Raw genomic sequence first — 26,422 nt, 5'->3', positions numbered from 1 at the left:
TAGCAACTCAGGGCAAGCACCACAAATAGCAGCTGGTTTTGCAGCAGATACCACACAATCCCAGCTCTCTCCATCCCCCCAAAAAACTGCTCTGCCACGTATAGTATTCCCAAAGGCATCACACAGTGGCACCAGCGACTCAAGACACACGCAGGATGGAGAAACTGGAGCAAACCTGGGAATTTAAAGGGTATGCAGGAAGCAACGAAGAGCTTTAGAGTGACTTTATATAACTGCACTGAACAACTGCTGGCCATTAAAAGCCCTGATCTCTTAACTACTCATGTTGAAACCTGCAAAATGTAAATCAAGCCTTTGCGAGACCAACTAAAATAGAGTTCCCCCAGGGCTCCACAAATACCACGGCAAAGCTACGGCAGCACGGGGCCGGCCCTGCCCAGCCCAGGCTGAACACGTCTGCCAGGGCTTCCCAACACACCCCGTCACCCCAGCCTCAGCGCCGGAAACGCTCTCTCCCAACATGTTAATTACTATTTCTCAGAGTTTTTAAACTGCAGCTATGCTGTGCAAAACCCCACGTGCCTACGTCCTGCCCGCTCGCCCTTGGTTTCGCCGTGGCTCCCTAAGAAGGCAAAGAACCACAGCCTCGTAAAGTTTTAATAGGATAACCAGCAAACCAACAGCATCGCTCTGCTGCACTAAATAAAACAAAGCAACCAGCTGCATCCCAGTGGCACAAACTACGTACTTAAATTAAGGTCCACCTTAAAGCCCCCCCACACCCCTTTTTTTTTTTAAAGCTGCTCTTTAGTACTGAAGGAAAAAAAAAATCTCATCTGCTACAAACAACTGGCAAATCGAGCCGAAGCTGAACACAAGAACTGGCATCTTGCCTGGGTTTCCTTGTAAATGCCTTCAAATGGCAGTCATACCCCAAACTACACTTTGCAGACCAAGTATATATAACCAAGCATCATCGCTCTCCTTAAAGCCAAATAAAGGACTGAGCAGCTCAAAAAGGGGGAGGTGAAGGAGATGGGCAATTCACTTCTAACAACCAGCAACTTTTGCAAGTTTTTCTTTATTTTATACATACGAGATACGATCCAGCTTGATGATACAAGTTTCTATCTGGTCTACAGTAGGAATTTCAGAAGAATTCAAGAGCAGGAACTCTCAATTCTAACAACAGTCCATGCCCACAAACACAGCCAACATGTTTTTAACAAACAGCAATTTAATTTTTCTTCTTGAAAGGCTGGCTAGCAGGGGGCTGCCTTCCAGCACCAAGCACTAGCTCCTCTCCCTAGGCAGTGAGAGAAGTGGGAATCAGTCTTTCCTGCCTACCAGATCATCCTGAACTCACAGCTGAGGCCACCAGCGCCAGTCAAGGACATCTCCTGGGTACTGTCCCTGGGAGATGCAGGGGACATGGAAAGCCAAACCAGACTGCTTGTAGCTCACAGGCTTGTTGATAAAATCATGGTTGCTCTCAGTGGAGACAGGGCCACTCCACAGCCACCAGTGTGCTGAGGACGCTGCCTCTTTGTCCGAGGAACAAAACACTGGGATCACGACAGCTGAAACCGAGCAAATCCAGCCAGAGAGTAAAAGTGGTGAGGAAAAATGAGAGGTGGCACTAGCAGAGACAGTTGGGAAGGGAACAGGGATGCACATGCAGAAGTGGATAAAAAAAGGTGCAGAGACGACAGAAAGCACACAGAGATCAGAGCTGCAGAAGGAAGAAGTAAGAATCTGCTCTGAAAAAGGATACATCATCTGAAAAAATAAAAGTCTTTGCCCAGGAACACTGCCCAGCATCAGAAATCGTCCCAGCACTTCCACATTTATTTCTTTTCCCTTTCTTCCCACGTTCAAAGGAACATCTTTAACACACAGCTTTGGTTTGGTGTGTTAAGGGTCTAAATAGCAAAGCTGTCCTAAAAAGTATGCACACAAAGCGCTGGGGAGATGCCAGAACCATCCCAGTGCTCCCAGCAGAAGCAAACAGTACAGACTGTAAAAATAATGTGATGCTCTGGCTTCAAAAACAGCAGACAACTAACTACATACTGCAATGCCTCAGCTTCCACCTTCTACTTAAAAGCTGGCACTGCTACCCCAAAGTCCCTGTATGCCTGGAATATACGGGAACAAGGGAGGAGGACAGCACTGGGAAAAAACAGACTGGCTGGACCAAGTCAAAATTAGAAGTAATTCTACCTGAGGGACTGGAAAATGAGAGAAGGGATACTTTTCAGAAAAGTGGAAGACAGGACACAGCAGAGCTCCCCCTCCTCCTCTCGCCCACTAACCTAATTACCCAGACACCACCCTGGGAACGGGTTCAACTCCCTCTGTCTCCTGATTTACAGCTGCAAACTCTTGTCTCCAAGCCTCTTGGGGGAGGATTCTTACTCGGGGTTCTTAATACCCTCTCATACAAAAAGAAACAGCTTTTATAACTCCAGATGTTCCTTGTGCAGGGACTAGTAATTACCAAGTCCCATCTCCCCAGTTAGGGAGTTAGAAGTTAGGGAGCACCCTAACTTCTGAGCACAGACCTCCTTTCCAAACACTCCCAGGATCTGAGCCTTTAACTTAGCAATAGTGATCCATGCTGTGCTTTTCTGTATCAAGCCCTCTGATAGCATCTAGTCTCAAAACTAAGAGGATTTTTAACTTGTTTTAACTGTAAATTGTAAGAAATTTCCAGGAAACCCCACTCTCACACATTGGCAAAAGACCTGTAGTTCTTACTGACCTTTTGCAGGCTCCTCCGAAACATTACACTGATCGACAAGGAGCAAACATCTCCAGACACTAATCAAGACATCCTAAACTGCCAAAAACTCAGTGCAGGGTGGCATTTTCATGCTGGAAGCCCAGAGCTGACCCTGCCAGTCCTGAACGGGCACAAAGCAGCAGCACCCATTCAGGATACCGGTGCTTTTAGAAATGAAGGCAACTGCAGCATCAAACAAGGGTATGGGTTTGAGCACACAGACTAATCCTCGAAGAGCATGAAGAACTAGCTGCATAAAAGGGCTCTGTGTCCCAGAATGTGTTCACATCCTGCTGAGTACACAAATGCTTGTCAAGCCCTTTGCCTCTTCTCTCTTATTGATGTCAATAATTAAGTGTCGCCCAGACTGGTGTGCCGTGGGGAACAGCCTGGGGGCACACAGAATTCAAACGCGGCACCCAGCAGCTCGCACAAAGAAAGATGCCTTGAAGTCTTTGCAAGAGTAGAGCAGAGCACAAGGAGTTTGGGGGCATTTGAGACTAAAATGGCACTTTGTGGTACTCGACAGTTCTTCGACATGCAAGAAGCTCAGCGATGTGTACAAAGGTGTACAGGAACACTTACTGCCTGCACAGCATGTGCACAGAGAGCTGAATGCTTTGCTGTTAAGTCTTCTTCAAACCAACTCCTGCCACGACCAGCATGCCCAGAACAAGCTTCCGATTCTTAAAAGGCTTTTACACTACAAATATCCCACCCAAAAACCTAACTGGGAGAATAAAAGAAACAAAAAACGCACTCAAATACCTTTTAAGTCAGCCAGATAGCTTCTTAAAAAGTTGTAGTCTGGACTAAAAATATGCCAGAGAAAACTAATTTGCAAACAAACCCGAAACCCAAGTGACTGGCAACGCACGCTACAGTATTTGAAATAAGCAGTTGTTTTAATCAAAGAAACATGCACATTTCTTCACAGCCCAGGACACTGCACACTGTTGGTTCCAGTATGTTGAAAAAATATTCCTTTTCAAGGAACAGCCACATAGATACAGGTACACAGACTCACAGGTAGCAGTAATACAGACGTGCCTCTAAACTAAGTTCTACCTCGATGAAGAAGAGTTATGATGTTCTACGAAAAAAGAAGTTGAGATCAAATCTTAGCTTACAGTTTTTTCCAAGTGCCCTGAATAAAAGCCCCCAATTTGAAGTAAATAAATATATAAATGAAATACAGAGGCTTTAATAAGTACTTCCTCTTATCCAAACGAAGACGTACACTTCCACGGCATATTTATCTCGAAGCTCGTAACACAAAGAAACACTTCAGGGTGGTGAGATGCTGCTGAGGCAGATGGATGCAGGTGACCCCCGGTATGGGACTCAGCACCACCATCTCACAAAGATGGGTGGGAGCTTTCACACAGCCTGTCTTCAGGCTGTGAAACCCAAGATCCAGCTCCCTGATCCCTAACACAACTTTTTTCCACCCCCTCTCAATTACACCAAAACTGAGATGCATCATTGGAGCTAAAACTTAGGATTTAACAGCAGCTCTAGAACAGAAACCATGAACAGTTACAGTGAGGGCATGTTTTCTTGTACTTTATTTAATGACAGGAGGATATAAGCCATGGTTTTAACTTTCTGTTGGCTGGGTTGTCTTCCAAACCAATTATCCTTTCTCCACGTCAAGACAGCTTAAGTAACTGAATTAAGAGAGGAAAAGAAAAACTTCTCCACAAACCAAAGTGAGAGCTAAAATACTTTGTCCCAAAGGAACCTCTGGGAATGCCACTCAATCAGAAAACTCTCCTTTTCCTTTTATGACTCAATGTTAGGAGTTCTGCAGTAATGCTGACTGCTCTCTGACAAACCTAACTCACACAGTGTTTAGTATTTAAAGAACAAGACTGCCTTGGTCTAAGAAGATACAGAGCAGAGATTCCTTTGCACATACATTTTCCTGCAGTGCCTGCCACTTTTCAAGCCGGCATCTCCCACCTGAATTCCAAGCCTGTTGTCTGGAATACCCCAGGATCTGAGCTTCCCAGTGCAAGGGTGAGACATGCTCACTGTGCCCCACACCAGAGCAAGTTCTGCCTCTTGCAGCGCGAGATCAGTCTCTGAACAAGCAACACAGCTTGCAATACTCGTTCTTGCTTTGTCTCTCTGGAGAAGGCAGAAATTCAAGTTTATAAAGCACCGTTTTGCAGCTGAAGAAGCACAGAATTGTTCTGGTTGGAAAAGACCTTTAAGATCAAGTCCTGCCATCAACCCAGCTCTGCCAGGGCCACCACTAACCCGTGTCCCTCAGCACCACATCTACAGGGCTTTGAAATCCCTCCAGGGATGGGGACTCCACCCCTGCCCTGGGCATCCTGTGCCAGGGCCTGACAAGCCTTTGGGTGAAGAAATTGTTCCTGATATCCAGTCTGAACCTCCCCTGGCACAACTCAAGGCCGTTCCCTCTTGTTCCATCACCTGTGACCTGGGAAGTGAGGGCTGCTCCCTCCTCACGCAGCTCTTCTCAGGGAGGAAAGGGGGAGACCTCACTGGCCACCCTTGAGGAAAACACCAACAGCCCAGAGGCGAGCAGGGCCAGACCCCTCCTCTCCTCAGGCACCAACCGCGACAAAAACCAACCCAAGCCGGGACTCCCCTGGCGGGGCGGGAGCCCAGGAGCCTCCTTCCACCACGCAGCGCCCGAGCAAGGCCTGGGCGCGCCCGAGGGCCCGCGAGGGGCCGCCTGCCTTACCCAGGTGCAGGGTGAGGTTGACGGCGGTGGGGTGCTGCACGCCGGCCAGCATGGTGCGGCTCTGCCACCAGGTGGCATCGGCCGGGCTGTTGTAGTCGGTGAGGAAGGCGGCGCCGTGCCGCAGGTGGGGCTGGGCGGCGTCGCAGAGGTGGCAGGACTGCGTGACGCCGGTGACGCCGGTCTGCACGCAGTACTCCTCGGCCGGCGCCCCGCACGTGTGGGTGGCCAACACGCTGGCGTTGAACGCGGCGTTGACGAACTCGGGCATGCAGCGCTGGGGCCGGCCGCTCCGCTCCTCCCGGCACTCGTCCATGGCGGCGCCGGCACCGCGCCCCGGCAGCCACAACCACAGCAGCGCCAACCACAGCGCCCGCCGCTCGCCGCCGCGCTTCATGGCGGAGGGGGCCGGGGGGGAGGGAGCTGAGCTGGGCTCGCCGAGCCGGGCTCGCTCGCTGCCGGCCGCCGCTCCGCGCCTGCCCGCCGCAACGGGCTGCCAGGGGACGGGGCGGGGCGGCGGGCGCGGGGCAGGCCGGGAGCGGAGTCCCCGCGGGCTGAGGCGGGAGGGCTGAGGCGGGGGAAGGAGCCGCCCCCGCCGGGCGGGACGCGCGGGCTTCAAGCGGCGATGGCGGCGGGGCTGGCCCCGCGGGAAACACCTCCTTCCCGCCCCCGCTGCTCGGACGGACGGGGGTGGCCCCCCCCGGGATGAGCAGGGAAGACGGGGGTGTCCCCCCGGGATGGGGAGGATGGAGGACGGGGTGCCCCCCCCCCCCCCCCCCCAGGACGGCGTTTACCTCACGGCACCGCCTGTGGAAGGCGGGAATGTCTGTGTGTGTCCCCCCCCCATGATGGGCGCCTCTGACCTGCCCGAAGCCCCCCGTTTTCTTTCTGCTAAAGGCATTTCTTTGGGGGGGGGGAAAAGGAAAAAAAAAGACCCAAGTTTTTCAAGAAATCAAAGGAATTGCGTTTTCCCAGTCAGACCGCTCCGAACCCGGTTGGGGTTGCGCTGTCGAGGCGCAGGCCTGGAAGTGGGTGTCCCCCCCCGCCCTGTGTTGCCACCTCAGCTTCTTTCATTTTTAGTGGGTTTTTATTTATTTTTTTTTAGGGATTTTCGCATCTAAATGCAGGTGTCCGCGCTGCTCAGAGGCATCAGCTCTACGCCAGGCCTTGCCGAAGACTGGGCTGCGATTTTCAGCTGTCGGCACAAGATCTCCCTGTGACTTTTCAGGTTGAGGGACCGTGTAAAGATTATTGCGTAAGATCCAGGAATCGTGTCCAGCCAAAACTGCTGTTATGGGAGAAAGTGCCTCCAGAAGCCTGCTCAGGAAATGACCCAGTGGGACAGAAAGTGATGCGAGAGTCAAGGAAGGGCTTTGTAAATTTGGTTGTAGTCTGAGAAAGCCTGAATGCAGCCTGTGGCCGAGAGAGCAGGAAAAATACAGTCTGTTCTGGGAGAAAGATGCACTTTCTTCTTTTGAAGTAAACACATGTATTATATAGAAGTCAGCTCTTGGCTTTGTACGTTACGAGCGTGCACGGGACTGTTCACAAGGTCCACAGAGCGCTCATAAGCAAGCCTGGAAATTATCCTGCTGCTGACAGATGCTGCTCTTCCGTGTGGCACTCTGCACTGGGGCCGTGGCTCCTCCTTTTGCCACCCCAACAGATCATTAACCCGGCCGTGGTGAGGTGGCCCCTGTAGCGAGAGCCCCCCAGGCAGCCCCAGCACCCACAGGGACGCGGCTGCCTCGCAGTCATCGCTGTTGGTCAGGCTGGAATGACACATCTCCAGTGGAAAGTTTTGTTTCCGCCGCTTCCCCCCGCTTTTCCTCAGTTCCTGAAAACAATCCAGCTGCTGTGAGAGCGATGCTGAGCCGATTGCTTGTCGGGGCAGAAGCTGTGGAACCAGCGGGGTGATGGAGCTTCTCAGGGGCAGTAAGAGCCTGGCTGATCCACAGCAGGGTAGGCAAGGAGGAAGGAGGGGGAAGGAAGCCAGGTGGAGCAGATCCATGTGAGGGAAGGAAGGCTTAGGATAGAGGTGAGAAGGGAGCAAGGACTCTGAGCAGGATCAGAGGGTCTTGCCACAAATCCCACTCAGTGGAGCTATGGGATCATCTGTCCATGTGAGGGAGGTTCCCATGGATACTGGGAAAAAATAATCTTAATTTGCTTGAGTTTTTTAAACTAAATGTTTTAAAGTACATGTGCAGAACCATCCTCAACAGTTTATGTGAAGCCCTTCTGCCATTTCCAGGCTACTCATTCTAACAAGGAAGTCCTGAGAAAGAGCTATTTGCTGGTATTTGCCATCAAAAACCACTTTATCCTCGTGACAGCAGTTTCATTTTTGAGATACATATTTAAATTACCAGAACAGATTGAGTGATGCAGTTGTATTTCATTCAGTAAACCTGCACTCATCTAATGAAAACCAGACTTAATCTCATATCTCTATAGACAGATGAGCTGTGCTTTCCTTTTAACGTCCTACTGGCTGAAACACTATTGAAGCATTGCAGCATATTGCTCAGAATCCCATTTCCTTTACAACACACACCAAAAAAAAGCATCTTCATGTAAAATAACCATGTTTTAAAAGCACAGAACCCAGAAAACTTAGCGCTCTAACTTTGCAATGCTTTACAGGGGGGAAGAGTAGTAAAAATACCTTGGTCCATAAATTCTTATGGCTGGAAACTCCCACAAGGCAGAGTGAGTCATCCTGCATGGCAGGAGTGGCCTGAAAGGAAGGAAGGACTGTTTGATGGATAGGATGGGCACAACAATGTGCCTTTCAGTTAACCATCTGTAAAATAAGAATAATACCTGTGGATAAGGCTTATGACTGTGCTGAGCTTAGGCAGCATGGTCATGGTGAAACAACAGTGAAAAATGACCCAATTGCTGCTTCAAAAGCAGGTGCAAGTCTCCAAGCACTTGCTGCCCCAAAATTATGCTCATCACAGTGATATCAAGTCTCAAGAAAATTTACTTTCTAATTAATGAAGAGGTGGTCAGGGAGGAACTTAAATATATAGAGTTAACTGTAGAAATCAACACTTTATTATTTCAATTCTTTTTTTAAGTATGCAGATCAAGTTAAATGAATGAGAACAAGTAGGGAGAGAGTAAGAACAAAGAGAAGAAACGCCAAAAAAAAATAAAAGCAACATAAAAACCTGAGAGGAAACAGCCTTTATAAAAGCAACTTCTACAGGAAATTCTGTCAGCTTTCAGAAGGCCAGAACTCCAGAGGCTTGCAGTCTGGAAAAATAGGAAAAATTAAAAAAAAAAAAAAGAGAGAAAGAAAAGTAGTATTTTCTTTCCTTTTGGTAAGAAAAAAAAAAGGCTATAGTGTTTAGTTTTCAACCTTCTCATACTGATTTAGCATTAACATTTGTTCATGGGTGAAATTTAAATGCATACACTAAGGATAATGGCTTGGAAGTTTTGGACTGTGATAGCAGAGCCTGGTCATCTGTGGGTCTTGACTATTAAAGCAGGTTGATAAAAGTATCCCCCATGGAGAATAACAACAGACATTTGCTAATAAGAGTAAATAGAAAGCTTGAGAACCCCCAAACGAACACTTCTGTACACCCCAGCATTTCATTACCAGTGTGTATCTATCAGTTGACACCAAAATATGGACAGCAAAGCCCTGTGCTCACTGTCAGCCTTGCAGAGTTCTCAGCCACCAAAGGAGCCGCCCAAGCAGCCTCATGAAACGTCATTGGTCACAACCTGGCTGGTTTGGGCAACACAAAAAGAAGTTTCCAGTGGTTTCCTGCTCTGTCCTCTGTCATGCAGGGACTTCCCGTGGGCCCCACCACTTTTCTCAGTGGACACAATGGAAGCAACAGTAACGGCAGCAGACATCCACTCCATGGCCTCCAAATCACTAAAAACACTTAAAGAAAGCAAGGGGGTCAGCAGATTCACCAAAGAGTCACTGCAAATGTTAACAATCAGAAAGGCTGGGTGATTAGAATTTAGATGTTTTGCAGGGGGTTGTGAAAAGAAACCCCACTGCAGACTCCAGTAGTGTCATGGGGAACACGGAAATCAACCTGCTCTAAGCAATTAATGAAGATAAAAGCCAAGCTTTTTTTGTTTTTTTTCTGTCTTGGTTGAAAACTTTATTTCACCAAGTTGGATTAAATGTTTTGACTCAGTCCCAGCTGGGATAACCTCTGTGATTCCACTGAAAATATGAACAGCTGCAAATTCTATAGCTATCAGATCATCACATCTTTCTAGTGCCCAAAGTGAAGTGGTTGCAGTGGCTGTGAGCTTTGCAAGGTGGGATTTCAATTCTGTTCTTACCAGCTGGGTGCTGCTTCAATCTCAGCATCAATGACAATGGCAAAGCTTGATTTATCCAGGCAATGGCCCACAGGCCTGTCTAAAACTGGAGAGAAAACCTGTAGCAGCCTTAAAGCATCTCATGTTTTATTTAAACAGGGATGGCAGCTACTAGCCAGGAAAGCAGAACGTGTTTCCTAAACTGTTTTATTTAACTTTGACTTTCTTTGTCACTCCTTTGCAGATTATCCTAAAGGATCCTGTACAGCAACTCCTGGAAGGTGAATGAAAAAGTATCTCTGAACCTGTTCATGAGAGGTAATCTGCTTCTTACAAGTTTCTACAAACCCAGGAGAAATTAAAGACATAAACTGATTATTTTATCTCTTTTCTGAAGTGGGTCTGGGATGTATCCTCATTTTCTCTCCTTAAGACTGTAATGTTGGGAAGAAATATGCTAAAACAAAAATAAAAGATGAAAGGACTGTGCAGCTTTTCATCTTCCTCTTGTGGATTCAAACACAGCCCATCCTTTTAACCAAAACCCATTTTGGTTACTGGATGTCTGGTGGTATGTACAAAATGGATTCATAGTCTTTGATTCCTAGCAGATAAGATTTTTATCTTTTATCTTTATTCCCTCTTTTTATTCTGCAGTGCAATCCTGTGCTGAATTGAAGCAACCACATCTTGCAGCCTATATTACACCGTAGCAGTAACATCAGGAGGACCTGAGCCAGCTGTAACTGTATTTCCTTCCAATCTCCAAGATCTCCACTCACCTGTCCAATACCACCATGAACAGCTGCTGTTGTCAAGCCCAGGATGAGGGCACTGGGAAAGGGACATGCATGGGTGGGTGTGTTCAGCCTTGAAACATCCAGTGGGCTTCTTGGAGATGGGACATTCCTCAGTGCTTCTCTTCCTCCCTTCTAGCACTCCCATTCTCAGTCAGTACACCAGCAGTGCACTGCAGGGATTAAGTTGTGCCAGAGGAATGGATTATATTTAATTCTATATGCTACTACATCTGTAATCTAGACACTAAATTCACCAAGAATAGTCCCAGGCTTAGTGTCACCCTCCTCCTTGCACTACAGGGCCTGCTGATGGATGCTCTGCCACCAAAAAATTCTATCAATATTTAGGTTTCCAGCACACTGATGAAGTTCTCTCTGTAAAGAGCAGGACTTGTTTACCCATATCCATTTGGATAATGTCTGAGTCCTGTTCTTCACCGACTTGCATAGCTATGCAAATCCTTCCCATGTGTGAGCTGGGGATGTTTACACTAACCATAAAACATTCCCAGTAGAATTATCTTCCAACCCTGATAAAATGCTGTTCCAGAAAGAAGTGCGTGTGTTGGGGGTGGTCATGGGCATCTCAGCCATGAAGCATGTTGACCTGTGTGACCACAATGAAGTTGTTTAACAAATATCCTTCCTGGGCTTCTAGCAGAATTCCCAAGATTGTTTTCAAAAGAAAGTTGAAATAACTTGTTTTGCTCAGTGCCAACAGGGGTGAAATCTTCTTCTGAGTGAATTCTTAACTATCATTTATGGTCCCAACCTTTTTTTTTAATAGCAGTCTGCCAATCAGTCTTGCCATGATCATTATTTTATTAACACTGAAACGTTCCTGTTTGTAAAACCCATCTTTTTCTCACACAGACGGCCACTGAGAGCCAGAAATAGTTTGTCTTGCCTAGCAGGCTGCAGCTTGATTTGTTGTTACCCCAGAAGAGTCACACCTGGCTGCCCAGCTGGAGGATGGCAATACTAGCACATCATGCTGGGATCTGGAGGTCCACTCAGCTTCTCCAACTGCTTGTTCCTCCCCCTGCAGCTCCTCAGCAGCTCATCTCTCTTCCCACATGGAACTGCGTTGCGGCGGGGCTGCCTCTCCATCCCCGGGCTGGGAGCACACAGTGAATGGTGAGGAGCTACAGGGGGCTGGCCTACAGAGCTGTCTTTGGGGTGCATGCCCGTGCACTTGGCTGCCTGCCAGTGAGCCCCACCTCTAGTCCTGGCACCCCCAGCACGGGATGTTCTCCCTGCGTGTCTGGGGGCGGTCAGACGATGACCGGTTGAGAGGACAGAACAGACATTCTCTGTGCTCAAAGCCACCCTGCCACCAGGGACTAAATAGACAAAAGCAGCAATTCAGGGAAAATCTGTTCAGCCCCTGTAGCAAAAAATTAAAAAAAAATAAAAAATACTACTTGGAATGAAGAGAATCTTCTGACAATACAGCTATTAAGCTTTACAAAGTCTCTGCAAAGCTACAAAGCACACACAAACTACAATGTTCAGAGGTTTGTAACTCAGCCATCTCTAGGTAGGCATTTGCAATACTAAAAGCTTGTTTCTGACATCAAGACCATTCCTCTATCAAACATCAATCCTTTGATCTACTGTTTGTAAAGAAGAGAGTGTCACAGTGAAACACATAGGGTGGCTTTGATCTAGGTTGCACACTGTAGTATTCCCTAATGTTTTTGTTTCACCCAAATCACTCTTAGCTGAAAGTGAACATAAAAACTCCACAGCCATAAGGATAATGAGACACACAGCCCATGCAGTTTCTGTGGAAGAACAAGAGTCAGTTCTGCAAGATGACAAGTAGGAAAATGCTGCACGTTTCCCAAGGCTACCAGCTTTGTTTGCAGTAAATAAAAAACTCTGGTTTTGTTACAGCAGAAAAGAGGTTTGACCTTCCTACTAGCACCACCACTGTCATACTGACTTTTTTCCTGATCCTTGGCAGAGCACTTAAACTTTCCTCATTCCTTCCTGACTATAAAAGTATCTCATACTTAGCCATTAACATATCTCTTTGCCTGCTAAGTGCTCTCGGGCAAATCAAATCAAACTTGTCATCCTCCATGGTCACATCTATCAAGACTGAACTGTTACCTCCATTTGAGTGGTGGGTAGCCAGAAGATGGACCATCTTGATGGGATCACACAGTGCCATTACTGGCTTCATGTTACTTGATGTTTCTTCTTTTTCTTTCTCTGATTTTAAACTGTCAGGATTTGTGGCTTCTCTGTCTCTTGGGCAACTGCTAAGCATTGTGTTCATACTGAATAAATAAATAGCAGGTAGCTATTGGTCTAGTCAGCTTCTGAACACCCACAACTCCTGCTGCAAAGAACTGGGAGAAATGCCAGTGCTCTGGTATCCTACCCTTCCTTCCCTCTTTCTTCAGTCAACAGAAGATTCTCCAAAAACCCAGAAGGATGGATCCTGTGGGAAAGAGGATGCAAGACTGCAGAGAGGAGAGGTTGTGGCCAGGGCTGTGTCTGCCTGAAGAGTCCCCAGCTAGAGCAGAGGACAAGTCACAGTTTCTTGGGAGCATTAAGTCTTACAATCTTGCCATCATAAGAGGAACTGGGAATAACACAAACGTGCAGGACCATTCCCTGGTTGTTCTGTTGTCCATAGGTATCACAGGACTGGAACAGAACTTAATCTTGCAAAGACTAGGAATTAATCCTGGTTCATGTGGCAGACTTATGGAACCTCATTCATTGGGAGCAACTGAATTCCTGTTTCCCTCTATGTCTGTAATTTTTTAAATACTATAAGAAATATATAAATATATAAAAATAATATAAGAATTTATCCTCTCAGCTTGAAGCATGTAAAATGCTATATAAGCACTCACACTGCTACTTAATGGATTATCAAAGCAAAGACAAAAAGTAAGATTGCTAGGGAAGGAAATGACATTTCTAAACTCATCAGTGGATACCATAAACAATGGAAAAATGTCTGAAATGCCTCATAAATAGACTCTTCCTGCTAAATGTCTTGGGGTTTTTTGCCTTTGAAGTACCAGTAGCAAGTTACCTAAGGAGGAAATTTGAAAATGTATTACAATAAGAGACCAGTAAACAAGAAATTATCATTTTCATAGCTGTAAGCTGCATTGGCTTGCTGGGATCGTGAACATCCTACCCACATTTTCATCCCTGCCACTCCGTTCATGGAAATATCAAAAAGACAAAGTCAAGTGCTCAGAAACATCCAGTGAATGCAAAGGGATGGGAAATCCTATGACCCCTGTCCTGTTATTTTACTTGTCAGATCTCTAAAGAATTAGAAATCTGTAGTTTCTTCACCTGTTACTAGAATCTTGCATTTTGGAGCTCTGAAAAAAAATATTACATCAGAGAACTGAATTACATTGAAAGCATTTATCCAAGTAGATCAACTGCAACTTTTTTCTGACAATTCATTTTTGATACATTCATTTACCTCTAGCTATAAGCAGGGTATTTTAAAATCCTATGAAGAAGTTAAAATCAAGACCTGAATTTGAATTGACATTAGAGATTTAGATACCAGAACATGCTTCTCAAAAGTTATTTCTTCTATGATTTTACATAACAGAATGCTCTTTAGGATAGCACCTCGCTGTGACTGCTCAGTGTTTTTTTAACCTAGAATGTAGTTTTTCTTGGTCCACTTTTTGGCTTGAGTCATTCTCAAAACACATTTCACACCTCCCCATCAGCCACTGGCTTGTGGCAACCGAGTTTTTGCCACCCGAACTGTTTAACTTCAAAGGTTAAGAAAACAAAAAGGCTCCAGAACATAAACATCTTTATGTAGCAATACATACCTAGCATACCATTTTCATCAACGCTTCAGTGCAGCTCCCAAAGCTTTAAAACAGTAGCTGAAATTTTATACAAGATGGGTCACTCCTGCAGTTTCCTGTGTTTAAAACTAAGAAGCTTCCCTGGATATGTACAGTAGTAGGGAAGGCTGCCTGTTGTATAGTCTGAACTTACACTTTGCATGCATTTTTTGTGGTAATATTCACCATGAATGTAATTCTTATCTGTCCTGAAAAGCACACTTGAGTAGCAATCAGAAAACAATGAGAACAGTTGGACTTGACAATCTTACAGGTCTTTTCCAACCTAAATGATTCTATGATTCTACTGAGAGCTACCGATTTGTCAGACACCACTGGATACCATTGTAATGAATTTCATCCTCTTGTTTGAGGGCTCTGCAAACCCACAGACATGTTGGGCTTATCTTTCATTTTGCTGAACCACCTGTGTTCCTCCTTGCAGTGAAGCTGGATGCCTGAAGGGTGAATTGGATTTACTGTGTTGTACCCATCCCCCTGGGGTGCTCCCTTCCAGTTCATTTATGCAAATACGAACGTAATGCCCCACACAGTACTTGAAAGCATGGTAAGCTTCCAGATAATCACTAGGAGCTCCTGCCCTAATTTGGGAAAATATTTAAACTCATTTTCTTTATTTGTTTTGTTTTGTTTTTTTTGCTCCCTACCTTGTGTTTCTGTTTTCCAGCCAGTCCTTGCCCTGCCTGGATCTGAGGCTGCAAGTCCCAAAGCAGCCTAGCTGCAGGTGACCTTCCTGGTTTGATAAACCTGTAGAAGAAATCAGCCTTGAGAGTTTTTTCTTGTGTTCACCTCACCTCTAGCTCAACTGTGGACAAGTATAGGTGCCCACAGTTCTAACAAATTCCATCTCTCAGGAAAAGAGGGAATAACAGCTCTTCACTCACTGGATGCCACATGGCCAGGTCTGGGTTTAGCAACATCTGGCTTTCCAGAAGGAGAAAAAAAGGAATAATGCCACACAAGCAGATGACACTTAACTTGTTAGTCCCCTGAAGTACATACCAGCCAGTCAGCATTCTTCTCATACTGAGCCCAAATACTCACAGTCAAGTCTCCTTCCAGGTCGCAGTGAGGACAGCAGATGTTCTCCCAGTGTGTTATTCTCCTCACATCCTGCAGTCGGGATTGCCAGCATATCCAGGTTCCAGATATAAACAGGAGTCAGCTCAATGAAGCAATTGTTTATCCTGCTACAAATTACATGAGATAATTTTGCAGGCTTGTCTTGGATTCCTGCTTCAGGGGAACTGAGATGTGAAGGTGTGAGGAGCAGACCTGGTGGCAGAAAGCAAGAGGTGCTTGCACTTGGGTCTTGGTAAGGATGCCTCCTGCTGTCCTGCATGGCTGGAAAGGCACTAGAAAAAACATTTAATACTTGTTACATCATTAACATGGCATTATTTTTTTTCCCTATGTATTTGGGGCATTTAGGGACTTGTCAATGCTAGCTCTCTATAAACTGACTTGTGTGATCAACAACAGACAAATTCAATGTTCTTAGTTAGACAGGAAACATACAGGTTCAGCCTGAGATAATACAAAAGAATTTTAATAGGGTTGTAATAGGGGAAAAAAAAAAAAGCTTCAGGAAGTGTGCTGTGTTGATATTGTTCAGCTGAATATCTTAAGTAGTGAAAACTCAGCGTGTGTTGTAGAACACAGGAACTTAGAAAAGGAGAAAAGAGCTGAGCTGACAGATGGGCTGCATCAAAGAGAGTGCTGTGCCTACTCCCCTGGTGCTGTCTGGAACTGGGCAGAAAGATTTCCAGCCTTCCCAACATGGACAGACAGCCCCTTCTCTGTTTTGTTGCTGCCTCAGCCTGCACAATAAAACTCTTTCCAACCATGGTGCTGTATGGTTCCATCAAGACTCTTCCAAGCATATTGTGGTTTCTGTAGTTTTACACCATAACTACTGGCATTTTTTCATATTTCCTGAAGCTGCTGGAGCTGGAATTCTCCAGCAAATGGCTGGTTTGAATAAGATTACCAGGGATGGCATGGAACAAGCACCCTTGCTAAGTAGGTGCAGTAATAGAGCCATCAAGAGGCAGAACCCTCCTTGATATCAATCTTAAAATAGTGATATCCCACTGGGTTAATAGAGAAGCAGAGCAGGAGAAGAGAGAGAAACTATAGGCAGAGCTTTACCTTTTGGAAAACCTGAAGAAGAAAGAAACCAACTGGCTTGGGATCTGCAAGACTAAACCAGAGTGTTTCATCATCAGTTCAGAAGATTGAGCAACACCTTCTGTTGGAATACTTGTTGAGATCTCTTCTCTGGCTACCTTGTGTATCCTCAATACTACCACCATGATACGTGTGCTGACGACCCATGAAAACTCGTGCTAAAATCAGTAGGCTAATGACTATATGGTGGTTTTAATGTAACAGAACTTCATCTGGGTTCTCTCTCAGTGAAGGAAGATAACTTTCTGTGGGATAAAACCAGCATTACTAAGCACAGTGTGTTGTGATTAGAGATTCTTTTTTTATTTATTTTTTTTCTTAGAAAGAAACTAATGTTCTCTTTTAAGACTTCTCTTATGTAAACACTTTCAGCTCAAGATTAAGTTCCCAGCCTCCTCTTGGATAAGCTAAGTGGGCTGAAGTCTTTTCATTAGACCTATTTTTGGCCTTGGATACTTTGGGATCACTTTGAACTCTCTTCACATTTTTAACACTGTAAAAATGCTGGATGTGACAACTGGGTACGTTTTAGAAGTGAGCTTTCCACTAGCATATGGAGAAATAATATGAGTGGTTTTATCCACACGTCTTTGCAGCCACCGTGTGTTCACATCTTTTGTTCACTTATTTATTTACAATGATTTCTAAGTTGCCCTCAGAGATAGCTTTCTGCATAGTCAGCTGTGCAGCTCTGGCTTTTCTAAACTTGCTTTCCTGACAAAGATCACTTACTTGGAACACAGCAAGCCAGGCCCGAGTCTGTATTTTCGTTTACAGTAACTCCTCCTCCATTGGTCTCTTTTGGAGCATCTCCACTCAGAGTTGGAAGGTCACCTTTACCAAGGCTGAACCTGGAAAGTTTCAGTCTGAAAACGAAGGCTCCTTCAAAGCTGGAAGCAACTCAAAGTAAGTTATATAGTGTGGGAAAGCTAAGTAAGCTATTTGCATTGTTTAGACAGCTTTGAATATATGAGTCATAGGCAAGGAGGACAGGAACTATCCTTTAAAATGTAAATTCAGAAATGGGCATTTGGAACAGCTTACATGTGCTTCTGTTGCTGGCTTGTAGATGTTGGTTACTATGACTACCTGATGTAGCCATTCTTTTCATGTATATTGCACACAAACTCACTCTGCCTGGAAAGAATTCAGGAAGATAAGATGCTTTTCTCACAAATACTGATTTTTACTTTAATATTATAGACTATTTCTTTCAGCAGCTTTGTGAGTTGAGCCACATGATCATAGAGTAACATCTGTCTTGCTAGCTCTTTGTGTGTGTGATGATGCAAACAGGAGGTACTGACATCTGTAGCCTTTTCCTGAACTTGGTTACTTGCAAACCACATCAGAGTTCCTCGTGCCAGCTCAGAGCCTCTGTATCTTTTGCTGAAGAGTTTTCCTCTCAATTTGAAAATACACTAAGAGAAGTGATAAAGTTCTGGAGCTCTGTGTAACGTTGCTGGAAGCCTGGCCTGGAGAGGGACAGGGTGATGCTGGATCTGAAATGCCCAAGTATTGGAAGCTGTGAGGCATTCAGGGGTTCTTTTTTGCACTATTTTGTCAGTCACAAATGATAAAACATTAACTGAGGAGCTGTATCCAAAGCAGAGATATTTTAAAGTTTACTCTGTCTTGGAAATAGTATAAGAGGAACCACATAGAACACATGAATCCAAAATGCAGTAAGACTGAAAAGGAAGCTTGTCTGGCTGAGCTGGCCTCATGTAAAAATGTTTAATAACTTCCAGTTGCCCCATCCTTGGCTCTACAGAATCTCTGGTACTTGGTCTCCCTGCTCAAGCTGTGTGTCCTACTCCCACCTTATTCTTGCTCCTTCCAGAGGCATTGCTCCTTGTTGCTTGACTGTTCTCAGTGCCCAGCATTTTTAAGGCCACAGCAATTCATCTCAAGGGCTGACAGGACATTTTAAAACATTGGTTTTGTCAAAAATGTCAGATAGGAAACATTGGTTTGAATCCCGATGACTCATGATTGAGAACTGCTTGGAGAGATAAGGGAGTTGGCAAGATTGTCTTTGTTCCCAGTGATGAATCTAGAGACACTTCCAAGGCAATCAGTTTGAATCTCAGAGGGTTTTCTTTGGAAAAAAAAATAAAGACTAAATTGTTTGAAAACTTTGTTGAGTAAGTGCCACCTGGAAGACTAAAAGACAAAACTCTGTGAGTTTTGAAAAAATTTAGTCTTGGACTTTGTCCTAAGTTAGAAAAGAAAAAGCAATCAGCTCATACTCTTGAAGTCTGCAAACATGAAAACACTTCCATATTTACCCTTTGATTTGTTTTGCTTCATTTTCAGTGCCTCACTCTTAGAATAAAGGTGATCAGATGGCAGTCTGTAATTTTTAAGCAGACTTTTCTCCTAATGATTTGACTTCATCGTTCTTGCTCCAGATGTCACAGGCTACTACAAAAATTGCAAAGTGGGGTAGGTGAAGGCCGTACCAGAGTGCAGTAAGAGGAACCCAGTAAAGGTGTGGTTCCCAGCAGGGAACAGAGCATTCATTTGTACAGTGGGTTTCTTATCTGCTATAGTTTCTCTTGTTAATAGTATTCAAAGTATCATACGTATAAATCGTCTTGAGGATGTTAAAAGCTGAGCAGGTTATTGCCAAGAGTGAGCATGCAGGATCTCCTTCCAAACAAGTGCAGTAACTCCTTGCTTTTCCTCTAACCCAAGGTTGCCTCTTTCAGCTTCATTAATATGCTCAGTGTAAGTGAGATGACCTTGCTGTTTCTGGGGCTGTTTAGTATGAGCTTTGGGAACAAACTAATATTAAAGCTAGAGGCGAGCTCTGATTGTCCCCATGTCTGATGATGATAGTGATCCTTATTTTAGCAGTCATTAGCACATGAAGAGGAACATCTTTCTGCATGATTTATCCTAATTTACGTAAAACCAAGACTGATGTGTTACACCACCAGCTTCTACCTTATATACATCCTCCTAAAGATGCTTTGTGATCAAGTACCACAGTAACCACGTGAACACAGGCACTCCTGACTAAAACAAGAAAAGTTTTTGGAAGCAAACTTTGGTGATAACCACTGCAGCAGAGATGCTTCCCAGGCTGACAGCCTCTCCAGTGCCTCTCCTGGGCTGAGAAAGTTGCAGCCTCCTTGGTGAGCTCTTCAACAGGCCCTTTTTCTCTCTGCTGTGGTGCAGGAGGAAGATGCTGACCCGATGGTGTCTGGTTTTGGTCTGTTCCCTTTGGTCAGTGTGGCTTAAACCATTTGTTATTCCATCACAAAGGTGTGGTATTTTTTAAGCCCTTCTTCTCTCTGTGGCAGCCTGCTGCCCTGCCCAAACAATGAGCAAAGCCACACTCCCTTTCAGAAGCCTCACTGAGTCTCTGGCTAGTCCCAGGAGCAGCCTGCCAGCTCCACTGGCCAAACCACGTGTCTGCATTAGCCCTAAGGGAGGGGGATGAACCCTTTTATGGCAGCTGTAAAAGGTCACACAGTAAACACCAGGGCTACTGCTCATCTGTTGTCCCAACTGATCCAAGTGGTTTGGATGTGTGTGTGGTGAGCCAGCATGCAAAGCTCTCTCCCAGCTCTTTGAGATTCAGGTTACAAACTGGAGAATTATCAAAACTTAGTTAAGTCATTTGAGTTTGTTCTCTCTAGTTTTAGACTGGTCATTCAAATAAGATGGGTCTCCAGACCTGTTACACTTGAAAAGTTTTGTCTTAAAGTACACTTTCTGCCTTTCCTGCAGCAATCTCTGCTAGTTCCAGGCTTTTTTGGTTTTGTTTGTTTGTTTATAAGCATTGGGGCATTCCAAGAGATTATAAAGATCTAAAAGAAACCTTGTTTCAGGGTCAGGCATGTACTAGAAATCTTCTAACCTGGCTTCTCCTAAGGACAGACCCAAGCTGTTGCTGTTGTGGTTAGGTTTTGTATCATGAGTTTAGTAGCCCTTTCCTCCTGCTTCCAGAGTTGTTTTGGCAATGTGTTTACCTCTTCTCATTTCCTTCAGCCCTGCCTCTCTGCAGGGATGTATTCAGGAGATTGCTTTGAACATCCAGTAATTCCACCAACCTCAAATTCTTGTCCTTAAGGAAGTTCTATGTATTTTCTATGCTACTGGCTATATTTTGAAGAAAAACAGGTAAGTTCTACAGTCCTGGAATGCTTCCTACTCTTCCCCATTCCCCTCGTAAATTATAGTTATGCCAAAATTTTATCTCATCTAGTTATATTTTTTGCAGTCTTTCCATAGCAGGACAATTATTTGCAAGCTTTCACATGTCATTTGAAAAAAATAAAAAAATTAAAAAAAAATAGACAACATTTTCCTGCTCCCTCTTGCTGCTGTATCCACTTACATACAAGAAGATGTCCTTTACATTCTTCAGCAACATCATTTGGAGGGGCTGGGATGACGATGGAAGTTGTGAGAAAGTCAGCTCTGGCTGAGGAACTGTTTGTCCTGCAGTGGGTCACAATTTCAACAGAAAAAAAAACCAGCTGGAAACATAAAACGTTTTGTTTGGAACTGATTTGTTATCAAAGTAATGTTAAAGAAGAGCAGGCAGCTGGAGCAGCTGATGAATACTGGAAAAAGGGAACTAGTCAGGCAATCAGATCTGCTGAAGAGATGGAGCTCCAACATCTCCAGTAACCTTCTGGGTCATGAGCTGCCTGAACACTTAGGGGGAAAAAATAGAAAGAAAACAAACAAACAAAAAGGATTCCAAGGTAGGTTTGATGTTTGTTCTCTTTCAAAAATGACATTTTGTTACCAAGTACCATGCTTGTAAACTACAACATTTGCCTGGTTTACTCCTGATGTGTGTAACACTTGCAATGGCTTGTTACCAAAAAAAGTGAACTGCCTGATGTTGCCCTTTCCTGTAGGGCTACTGAGCAGCTAAAATCTGCATCTCCAGCAGTCCTGTCTTGGTCAGGGTTTGGTGAAGGACTGGTCTGTGCCAATGAATGAGGCTCTGCAGGGCTACACTGCATCTCCAGACAGCATGTGTGTGGAGTCACATCAAATGAAGTTAAGATTTTTAAAATCATTTAGAAACTACATGTGGGTGCCTGTACAGCTGCCCTGGCACATTGCAGAAATCAGGCCTAGGACTGCCTGCCCACCACATCCCTCCAGGTGTTTCTGACACTCAGAGTTGGTAAGACTGGCTCACAGGCTGAGCTGCAAACAGCTGCCCGTTTTTGATAGGTTTGAATAGTGCCAAGATCTATTTTACTGTCAATAAAGTTTTACATTCAGTCCAATACTACAAATATTTAACATTTCCACCATGATCTCCTAATAGCCTCCAGATTAAAGTACATGGGTTCAGCATGAAAACCAAAGAATGTGCAATTCCACCACTTCCAGCAAGCAAGATGCTGTTTTCATCATCTTAGAGGTAAGAATTAAGGGAATAATTGCTCAGTAGGGGAAAAAAAAAAAACAGATGGTTTGGTTAGAATAGTCTGGGGCTTGTTTTCCAGGTTCTTTAGCAATTTGTAAGTATTTTGAAATTGCAGTTTTCAGTGCCTGCATATCCACAGGTCAACATGTAGGTGCCTTGCATGTTGCACACAGAATAAAAAGAATGTACAATTAATGTGAAACTGGATTAAATCTTCCATATGTAATTGCTTTGGAAATATGGCAAAGTCAGGGAGAAAAAAATCTCTTTTATGGTGTAAATGAACATAGAAATTCTTTAATTATGACATATTTATGTACCAGAGATACTCACAACCAGAAGTATCTTGGGCAAAATGTTCTATTTGTTATCTGGCACAGTATAATCTAGACCTTTTTGCTTTTGATCAGAATGCATCCCTGTTTTAGATAACATGCTGTGCTTTAATTCTAACTTATTCCATATTCTTTGGTTGTCCTAAAACTTTGGAGATCTGATTGGCACTTGGTTTTTACAAATTCCTTCTTCCATCTTGGTTCCTTAAGTTCATCCTCAGTTGGATCACAATTCCTAACATTAGAGTTTAACCTTCCTCCCACTACATATGCTCATACCACCCCAGCAAAGCTCATGCTTTGGACTCTGCCAGATCTGTGAGTCACTAGAAGATTTTTTTTTAATTAAAGTTTATAATCTTACCTTGGAAAAAATGACATCACTTGGAGTTTCTCACAGAAGTTTGCTGCTCTGAGTGCACCCAGCAGGCCACGCTTGCACAGTTCCCACCGTGCTCAGTCTGGATCATTCTAAATCCTCAGATTCTTTCTTGCCACCAGATCCCAGAATTGATCAGGCCTGCAGAGCAAAGGGAGGAAAAATGGAGGCCAAGAAGAAAACAGATGTAGAAAACATCTTCAGGAATGTCACTTATCAGTGCATGGAATGAACCAGAGTTCCTGTGTAAGAAAGCATAGAATTCAAACTCATTAGACCTCCAGGGAATGCACCATCCTGTCTCTCATCTCTCTGGTGCAGAGATACACACCTATGCTCACCAGGCTTTTGGAAATGAGCAGTTTGCCTGAATGATGCTTGTGCACAGTGCATGCAATCAGGCAGGCAGTCAGGGGCTCCATTTGAAGAAATTAAAAATTGACTTAATGGCAACTTTGTGACTTGTTGGTACCATCATTAGTATTTATGTGAGAAATTTTAAAACAAGCCAGGGAAAAATTCAAGTAACCAACCAACCAAGCTTATCCTTCATGTTATCTTTTTGACACCACTGTCAGTATCACTCTTTCTCTTCTCCTTTATCACTTGGAACCAGAAAACCAGAAGAAACAGAGCTTGTTTCCAAAAGCCCTCACGAGAGCTTGGTGGTATCAAAAGGCCAAGACACAAACCTAATGCACCTGAGGTCAGGACAGCAGAGAACAGCCCGTGGTGTCGTGGCTGCTGGGCCTGGTGTCTGCACTCACTGGGGCTGCTCTGACCATCCCAGACAGTGACATTGCTGGAGCTCAGGTAGTTCTTTCTTCTTGAATTTCAGGCAATTAAATTTGTTGTACAAGAGATGTGAGCGCTCTAACAAGCTGGCTTTGTGAAGCAAAGCACAGATCAATTTACCAACACAGCAAACTCATCACAAGCTCAGTTTTTACTGCAAAAACGTACATGTCATTTCAGGTTAATGTTCAGTTTTCCATACCCAGGCTGTTTAAGCTCCTCATTAGCATGTCAATCCTTGTTTAGACTGTGCTCTTCATTTCTGGCACAGGAAGTGTAGGCACAGATTATTGCTTTCCCACTTAGCTGATCTTGATGGATTGGATATTCAAACCAGACTGAATACTGTTAAGCAGTAGTTTTACACTCAACACTCCTCAATGTGTAAAGCACTGGGCAAAGAGATAAAACCAACTAAGCTGTAATTTGTAGATGCTAAATAGTCCATGTCACCTTTCCCTGCCACCACCTGTGACCTGAGCAGCCCCAAGTGTCCTTGAAAGCTCCATCCCAGCAGCAACTCACAATGTAGGCTTGTGACCCACACAATTTCATGTTATTACACCTGGCTGTACCCTTACATGCCCACTAATTCTTTTAAATAAGCATCATGAAATGAGATAGATGTCATCTACCTTGACTTCAGCAAGGCTTTTGACACTGTCTCCCATAACATCCTCCTTAGGAAACTGAGGGACTGTGGGCTAAGTGAGTAGATAGTGAGGTAGGATTGAGAGCTGGCTGTGGGACAGAGCTCAGAGGGTTTGGGATTAATGGAGCAGGGTCAAGTTGGAGGCCCGTAACCAGTGGTGTCCCCAAGGGTCCAGTCTTGTTCAACATAATAATCAATGACCTGGATGAGGGGACAGAGTGTATCCTCAGCAAGTTCACTGGTGATACCAAACTGGGAGGGATGGTGACACTCCAGAGGCCTGTGCTGCCATCCAGTGTGATCTGGACAGGCTGGAGAGCTGGGCAGAGAGGAACCTAATGAGGTTCAACAAGTGCAAGTGTAGGGTCCTGCATCTGTGTAGGAAGAACACCATGCACCAATATAGGTTAGGGGTGGATCTGCTGGAAAACAGCCCTGAGGAGAAGGAACTGGGAGTCCCAGTAAATTATCCATGAGCCAGCAATGTGCCCTTGTGGCCAAGAAGGCAAATGGAATCCTGGCTCCTTAAGGAAGTGTGTGGCCAGTAGGTCAAGAAAGGTCATTCTCCCCCTCTACTCTGCCCTAGTGAGGCCACATCTGGAGAACTGTGTCCAGTTCTGGGCTCCCCAGTTTCAAGAGAGACAAGGAACCACTGGAGAGAGTCCAGGGGAGGGCAATAAAGATGACTGGGGGATTGAAGCATCTCCCTTATGAGGAAAGACTGAGAGAGCTGGGACTGTTCAGCCAGGAGAAGAGAAGGCTGAGGGGAGACTTTATCAATGCCTGTAGGTATCTATAGGGTGGGTGCAGGAGGATGGAGCCAAACTCTGCTCAGCAGTGCCCAGGGACAGGATGAGGGGCAACAGGCACAAGCTGGAACAGAGGAAGTTCCATTTAAATATGAGGAAAAACTTTACAGTGGGGGTTACAGAGCCCTGGGACAGGCTGCCCAGGGAGATTGTGGAGTCCCCTTCTCTGGAGATGTTCAAGACCCACCTGGATGCAGTCCTGGGTAACGTGCTCTGGGTGATCCTGTTTTAGCAGGGGAGTTGATGATGTCTAGAGGTCCCTTCCAACTCTGACAATCCCATGATGCTGTGGATTTCTTCAGCTAGGACTTAACAAAGTACCCCCAGTCAAACCACTTTTAGCCAGTGTCATAGGATACCATACATATACTTGATAAACCCTGGTACCTTAGTCCACCTCTGAAAACTTACCACATGAGAAGAAGTGAAAAGCTAATGGTAATTACATGTTGGACTTGCTTTAAACTTCCCTCAAACTCCAACATCTCCCAATTATAAACTACAAATAAGCATTCCAGTTGGATTAGCAGGGACGTTAATCCTGCCAGGCTCGGTAACGTAAAAGGTTTCACACTGAGCTGTGCCCAGACCTCTCCCCATGCAGCTGAGGCCCTGCAGTACCAAGGGTGAGGCAGGACCAGCCTGCTGCTGCCCCAGGCCAGCCCAGATGGTTTTGTGGCCATGCTGTAAGAGGGAAGGGAGTTTGGGACAAAAAAAAAAAAACACCCCAGCTGTTCATACACACACGTCAACTGGAGCACTGCCCTCATCTTGTTCACACCTGCACAGCATGGCCTGACTGTAGGAACATGGACCTGCAGGCACCCCATGTCACCCACCCCTGCTCCATGTCACTTCCCGGGTGCTAGTCTGAGGGGTATGGAGAACACCACACCTGGCCAGAGGGCTTTTCACCCCCTCCATGTCAATAGACCCCTGTCTGGAATCCACTGGCTGCAATTTCAAGGAATTTAATGACAGAACTGCTCTTTCACAGCTATTTGGAAGAACAAAGCACAACTGGTTTGGAGCAGCAATGTCAAACACTGCCTCAGATGAAGGGTGCAGTTCAGGCCTCAGGTTCTGCAGAGGCAAGCAGCACCCCACCAGTCTTGAAAAAGGGATCCCACGTTCTTGAAGTATCTGGATCAGCAAAAGAGCTCATCAGCTGCAAAGGAACCAAGTGCTGCCTGGCATAGACAGAAAACCACTGCAGCAAGGCCTGTTTGCACAGTTTATTAGAACAACAAAGGAAAATCCCCACTGAGCCCAAGTTCCACAATTTTAAATTCGTTTGGCAGAGAATTGTTTTAGACACTGAAAAGGTTTCCTCAGAATGCCTCATACCTCCTGCAACCAAAACTAACAACAGACGGCTTGAAACTCTAAATCCAAATACAAAATTAAACGCGTAAG

General features: G+C 45.0%; 1 protein-coding gene across 1 annotated transcript in view; it reads right to left on the bottom strand.

The window, feature by feature from the left end:
• The window catches only part of LAMC1 (laminin subunit gamma 1), a 68,862-nt gene extending 62,908 nt beyond the window's left edge, over window positions 1-5,954 (bottom strand). Inside the window, exon 1 of the mRNA XM_051624946.1 lies at window positions 5,466-5,954. Within this exon, the coding sequence (XP_051480906.1) occupies window positions 5,466-5,859 (394 nt within the window). The 5' untranslated portion in view covers window positions 5,860-5,954. The remainder of the gene's footprint in view (window positions 1-5,465) is intronic.
• Window positions 5,955-26,422: the final 20,468 nt, after the last annotated feature.

Source organism: Apus apus, chromosome 7 (genome assembly GCF_020740795.1).
Source record: "Apus apus isolate bApuApu2 chromosome 7, bApuApu2.pri.cur, whole genome shotgun sequence".
Lineage (NCBI taxonomy): Eukaryota > Metazoa > Chordata > Aves > Apodiformes > Apodidae > Apus > Apus apus.
This window is presented reverse-complemented; position numbering and strand designations above follow the sequence as displayed.